General features: G+C 40.8%; 1 protein-coding gene across 1 annotated transcript; it reads right to left on the bottom strand.

Moving 5' to 3' along the window:
• Positions 1 to 1,537: 1,537 nt before the first annotated feature.
• On the bottom strand, positions 1,538 to 5,901 carry FABP7 (fatty acid binding protein 7). The gene is made up of 4 exons (XM_006778435.2): positions 5,627 to 5,901; positions 5,030 to 5,202; positions 4,291 to 4,392; positions 1,538 to 1,901 (listed from the first exon to the last, which is right to left on the bottom strand). The coding sequence occupies exons 1-4, from the start codon at positions 5,697 to 5,699 to the stop codon at positions 1,851 to 1,853; spliced, it is 399 nt and encodes a 132-aa protein (XP_006778498.1). The 5' UTR covers positions 5,700 to 5,901; the 3' UTR covers positions 1,538 to 1,850.
• Between the last annotated feature and the right edge of the window lie 1,034 nt (positions 5,902 to 6,935).

Below are 6,935 nucleotides of genomic sequence, written 5' to 3'. Positions count from 1 at the left end.
CTACCTTTGCTCTTCAAACCTGTGTTGCAGATTACCACCAATAAAGTCCTGTGTTGAAAAAGAAAAAAAAAATAGACAGCGGTAAACTGTAGTTTTAGCAATGGTAATCTTAGCCAGACTATCTTATCTTGCCATTCAGTGATAACTGTACATTCAAATGTTAAATCCTATAGCTGCACGTTAGAGTTTTCTACTCTTCATTGTGGCGGATCAAGTAATACAATAGTCAGGTAATAATATCATTGTGGTAAATTGTGTAAGTTAAATGAAGTTTCCTCATACTTACATTATCTGTAAGTTAATCAGACCTTGAATTAACTTACTGAAACTTACTAAAATGACTGGGTTGATTAAAAATTAATATTGCATATTTTTCCTGAAAAATATTTACCCTTTCCTCACCCCTTACCCTAAAGGCTACCAGAGGAAAGATTTCCTAAGGAGTGATCCCAGAATATAAAATCTTGCATTTTTGTTACAGAAAAAAAAGTTAGCTGAAATATTAATTTTTGAGAGGAAATAAAGGGGAAATTTTCAAAGTGTCCAGTTCATGATATTATTCACTAATCATGAGAACTTGAACATGTAAATCTAATCTTCAATTACCTCATTGGCAAAGTAAAAATACTATCTGCCTTACCTGTTTCACATCATGGCTTTGAGGAAATGTATAAAAAGCATTTTATAAGTGATAAAATGTAACACTTGTTTGTACTTTAGAATGTAAACCCTAGCCAGTTACAAACAGATATATATTTACTTTCTTTCTTTTGGTCAACTCAGTTCCAACAACTCCCACACAAAGCAATGTACATGCCTTATGCCCACTCTGCACATTCCATCTCAGCATTCTCGCTGACCTAGTGCAGCTCACTGTACTTGTCTGGAGATACCTCTGTATAATCCAGCATGAAATTCACTTCCTTTTCCTATTTACTTTTCAATAAAATATTTGAATTATATGACATTTTGATTAAATATTTTATATTTACCTTTTAATAAAGACATTTCCATGTATATCATTCTGCTTCTTCAAGCTGCCTGTTTCTCATAGCAAGAGGTTATTTGTGAACTCAACCCACCATACAATCCTTTGCACCCTGGCCTAGTGAACTGAATCATCACAAATTCTCCATGGAAGCCAAAACCGGTTTGGCTCAGTGGATAGAGCGTCGGCCTGCGGACTGAAGGGTCCCGGGTTTGATTTCGGTCAGGGGCATGTGCCTGGGTTGCGGGCGCATCCCCAGTAGGAGATGTGCAGGAGGCGGCTGATCGATGTTTCTAACTCTCTATCTCTCTCCCTTCCTCTCTGTAAAAAATCAATAAAATATATATATTTAAAAAAAAGACAAATTCTCCATGGAAGTCTCAACCTAAACAGGGCATGTCCACAGATCCCCAGGTTCATTTTTTAATTGCTGTTTTAAACAAAGTGCTAACTTTTCTAGCCTTACTTTATGCCATAGAATGACTGTTTTACTTAAAACTCTAATACACAATTCCCAGACAGATTAGTGATATTAAAAACAACAACATCTCTCTTGGGTATTATATTTTTATTCCAATTTGATTTACAATAGAAATTACAAAATGTATTCACCTCTTTATTTTTAAAATGTGGCTTAAAATCTTAATAAAAACTATTAAACATGATAGATTTGCAGATTAAAATTGGGCCAGTTGCTTGAAGTAACACGGTTTTAAAGAAGTTTTGAAACCACCATTTTCTACCTCCACACCAAGGATAACCTTCTAATATGTGATGAGCTGTGCTGTAATAGCAGGATAGCACTGAGACTTGAGTAACAGAAAAATTGTGGAGCTCCTCCAGGGCCAGATCAGGAACCCGTCTATGCCTTCTCATAGTGGCGAACAGCAACCACATCACCAAAAGTAAGAGTCTGAAAGATCAAAAGATAGCCAAGTCATTTTACAGGAACTGCAGTTGCTGAAATTTTTAAAGATTATCACATTGCCTGGCCGGTGTGGCTCAGTGGTTGAGTGTCAATTGCCGGTTCAATTCTGGTCAGGACACATGCCCTGGTTTCGGGCTCAGTCCCGAGCAGGGAGCATGCAGGAGGCAGCTGACAGGTGTTAATGTTTCTCATTGACGTTTGTATCTTTCTCTTCCTCTCCCTTCCTCTCTCTCTAAAATCAGTAAAAACATATTTTTTAAAAACATTATTATGTATGTGATTTAAAAACCGATTGCCGGTTCAATTCTGGTCAGGACACATGCCCTGGTTTCGGGCTCAGTCCCGAGCAGGGAGCATGCAGGAGGCAGCTGACAGGTGTTAATGTTTCTCATTGACGTTTGTATCTTTCTCTTCCTCTCCCTTCCTCTCTCTCTAAAATCAATAAAAACATATTTTTTAAAAAGATTATTATGTATGTGATTTAAATACCATGCAAAAGAATAGTGGCATTTACAAACATTAAGTGCTACATAAGCTTTTTCTTTCTTAAAATGAAATCAAACCCTTATATTTAGTGAGTAAATAATATGTATATGTAGTTCATGTCTCTAAAAGGAAAATGAAACAAAAAACTAAGATTAACCCTTTAGATTCAGGTCAAAAGAATTCTTTTGCGTTAAATTATCAGAGTAATTGGAGCAAATTTGCTACCTACTATGAAAGTGAATGGAATTTATAGTAGGTTTTCTTTTTTTAAAATACATTTTTATTGATTATTTTATTTGGGGCCCTTGTGTCTGCAGGCCGCTCTGTCCACTGAGCCAAACCGGCTAGGGCTATATATAGTAGGCTTCATAATAATTTTCAATTCATGACCTAGATAACTTTAGGAAAAGGTAAATGTGCAAACATTCTCTTTGCTTTGGCTGTCGTGCTTCTGCCTGTGTGAACCTTGGTGATTAGGGGGGTCACACGTGGAACATGGGCTCCTCTGTCAAACCCAACCGAAAGAATTGCTATAAAACCCCTTTACAAAATTTAGGGTTTTTTAATGTTCATTGTTTTCATGTATTGATGTGATTTTTAAGAGTAGCACATGCCCTTATGTATCATCCATTGTCTTCATCACTTTTTTGGAACTTGATCTTGCCTGATCACAGTCCGACAGCCAAAGCTCAGCTACCCACTTTTCTGTATTGGGCGGGGCGGGGGGGGGGGGGGGGGTGGCGGTGGAATGCAGATAAAAGCATAAAGGAAAATTCAGATTGAATTTTTCAGAAACGAATCCTTTCTTTTGGTGATTGCTGCAGAAAAATGTGGGCCAGTGTTTGTTAGTATGAAAGAAAAACTGTCCCTCTGCTCCCACTCCCACCCATGAAAAGAAGTGTGAGTATGTAAACCCTATGCCTCGGTCTAGAACAGGTCTCATTGCAGTCAAGGGAAACAGAGTAAAAACAACAGTCAATTGTCTCAAATAATAACCAAAAATATGTAAAGCAACCCTATCCCTCCAAAAAAAGCAAAATGATACATTGACTATTCCAATGTGATCAAAATACTGTACCATTACTCAGCTCACACACACACACACACACACACACACGTGTCTGGGATGCTAGATTGAGGAATAACATTTTTCCCAGTTTATGATACACACACACACACATACACACACACACACGTGTCTGGGATGCTAGATTAAGGAATAACATTTTTCCCAGTGTATGACGTTATACGTCATTAATTATTTTTAAATTATTTTCTATTTTTAATTTTTACATGACTGCCAGTTTTGAACAGGTACTTGTAAAAGGTACTTTTTAAAAGACTGGAAGTAACATCAAAATGATTCTCTCTGAGGAGAATTTAGAAAGGATTTTTATATTTTTTGTTATGCTTTTGTGTTATATTCTAAAATTACCTGCACTGAACTCATATAACTTTTGCAAACTAAAATATAAAGTTTTTGAAGATCTCTTATTTATTACAGGAATTATAGAGTAATTTTTTGAGATTCAATAAGCTTGATATTCTTATAGGAATATCAATCGTCTTCATATATTTTCATGATTGTTGGCAGCGTTGTTTTTAACTACACGGAGATTTTTTCTTTTTCTATCATGAAAGAAGCAGAGCTGAGGAAACAATTAGCTAGGATCTGTTTATTGCTTCTGCTTTATAACTGTTTAAAAAGCCTTGCTAATCACTTAATGTTATTAAAGAAGAAAGGAGGGAGAGAAGAGAGAAGGGGGAAGTGAGTGCAGGAAAGGAAGGGGAGGAGGAGAGACAGAGCCGAGGAAGGAAGAGAAAGGAGATGAGAAAAGGGGGAGAGGAAAACCCCAGGAAGAAGGAGAGGAGAACCGTCATTACTCACCATAACCATCTTGCCATCCTTAATTTCTCTTACAAAATTTGTTTCTTTGCCATCCCATTTCTGCACATGAACGAGTTTGTCTCCATCCAGGCTAACAACAGACTGAGAACAACCACCGAGAGCAGAACACAGAAATAGTTACAGATCCAATTTCCGAGATGAAAGTCAAAGGAAGTGATTTTTGAAAGAGTTGTATAACTGAATAGATTGTGTTCAACTAATTACTAAATTAGTACCATATCTTGTATCGTTTCTGGAGTCATTGCTATGCACACTCTAATAATTCATCCTCTGGTTGAAATGTGTACACCTAGATGCAAAAACTTCATGTGTTAGAAATAAACATTCTGAGCAGGTGCTCCCGGACTAGTCGCCCTTCTTTAAGCAGAGCCTTGGAATGAGGTAAGCTCTTTATTCAATCTGAGGCAATTCGAGAGAGTAAATAAAACGCACACATTCTCTCTAACAAATCCTTTAAATACTTTTTGAAAAGCCGGTTTAATATATGATGGGAAAACACATTGCAAAAAAGCAAATTCAAGTTTTGAGTTACAGTAAGTACCCATTTTCCAGAACATAACCTATGCACCTGAGAATGCAAAACCAACCCTGATCTCCTCTGTGAACTGAAATACTGAGGACATTCTTCCCTTTCCAACATCTAAAAAAGAAGTCACCAGGAATCTCTTTTTCATCCCACCCCTCCCCGCATCCTCCCCCTGGACAAACGGCTTCTTACCTTACAGTTTCTGTCATCTGCAGTGGTTTCATCAAACTCCTCTCCCAGGTGGAAACTGATCTCCGTGTTCTTGAATGTGCTTTGAGTCCGGATCACCACCTTGCCCGCCTCCTGACTGATGATTACTGTGGGTTTTGTCACATTTCCCACCTGCCGAGTGGCAAAGCCCACACCTGAAATAGCAAAGGGGAGCAATGCAGACAGCAGCAGCTTCCAAAACAGCTCCCTAAGCAGAAAACGGCTTTCCTGGTTTGGAATCCGGGTCCTAGGGTATATTTTTCATGAGAGCATGTTTAGGTTCAGCCCATTCGTCACGCAGCACAACTACTGCGCTGTAATAACATAGAGAGGCCCACATACGGGCTGCTGGAGAGGAAACGATACTGCAGACCATCCGATGCACCATGACTGGGCCCTGGGGGAGAAAGCAGGCACCTTCCATAGTAAAAACCCACTCCCTGGGAAATGCACAGCCTGGGGAATGGATATTTTAGTGCAATGTGATCTGCCTTGTCACTTCCCAATCTAATGGGTAAAAAAAAAAAAAAAGATGCAAGTGTCTGAAGCCGTAGGTTAAGAGAACATGTTTGTACCCACCTAGAGCCTTCATGTACTCATCAAAGTTCTGGCTGTCCGTCAGCTTCCAGGTGGCACAGAAAGCCTCCACCATCCTGGCCCTTTCCCGTTCGCTCTGAAAACAGAGGAGAGAGACCCGAGCGAGGAGTTGTGAGTCCCAGGGCCTCTGCAATTCAGAAGACCCCCCTGCACCTCATAGCAGCTCCTGCCTTCTTATTTGGAGAAGGGGCGGGCAGAAAGCCAAGGACTTACATTGCAAACACGCCCCTCCAGTGTCCTTCCCAGGAGGCTAGTGCAGGGGGAGGGTGGGGAGGGGGAGGCTCAAGCGAGGTTCCAATCCGCTCTGCCATTGGCTCAGGCCACTAGGTCAGCGGAGTAGGTCGAGGTCTCCCAGTCCTCCTGCCGCCCTCCTGCCTGAGAAAGCTCCGCGAAGGTTCAATGGGGCTGGACGCAGGGCACAGGGGAAATGAGAGGGTCTTTCAGGTCCAGCTCGAAAACTTGGCCCTGGCAACTTCAGACTGTGGGAGAGAAGAAAGATGCACAATGGGACATTCAGATTGATTTCCGTTCATGGCAAAGCGGGCTCCAAAAACGGGGACCCCTCGGAGAAAACCACTGAAATGCCAGACTTTGCAGACAAAGGCGGTTGAATAGTGTCTTTTACTTTCTCCCCTATTTACAGGAAGAGCAGAATACCAGCTAGACGATGCCAGACGAGGAAAAGAAGAGGGGGGAGGTTGTAAATGCCTTCCTAGACTGTGCGGCTAGAAGGCCATTCTGAGTGTCAGTGGGACACTAACTAATTTTGGCCCCTTCCCAACACCACCGGAATGAATGTAAAGATCCCATTGTCCTTTCTAAGAATGTGAGAACCAGACTGAGATGGAACAGTATGGTTCGGATTCATTAATGAGGTGTACTAGCAAAAATAAAGAAAATAATGAGTTTTTTTCCTTCTTTCAATAGATTAAATAATCCACATGGGAAAACTGGGCAGAAGACCATTTAGTAAGACTTTTAAGTAGCCTGCGCTACAGAACTTTTTATTATTCCCAGGCTGCAATTACATGCATGCAATCTGCATCGAAGCTGGGAGTCAGCCACAGGGAGGGTGAGAAGTGGAGGAGCAGGGAGACTCAGAAGAGCTTTGGCCACGCTTTGTTCTGGCTCAGGGCACCCCAAGATTGGCAGAACGCCCCGAGCATTCCAAGCAGAGTATTTAAAGAAGTCCTCGGAACCTCCTCTTCACCAGAAGTCCTTCCTGCTTTACTAGTGTCGACCACGGATACACAGCAGGCTCCCTCCTGCTTTTCAGGACAGGCGCATCTGA

Source organism: Myotis davidii, unplaced genomic scaffold (assembly GCF_000327345.1).
Source record: "Myotis davidii unplaced genomic scaffold, ASM32734v1 scaffold147, whole genome shotgun sequence".
Taxonomy (NCBI): Eukaryota; Metazoa; Chordata; class Mammalia; order Chiroptera; family Vespertilionidae; genus Myotis; species Myotis davidii.
The sequence above is the reverse complement of the archived record's forward strand: the minus strand, read 5'-3'. Positions and strand labels throughout refer to the sequence as shown.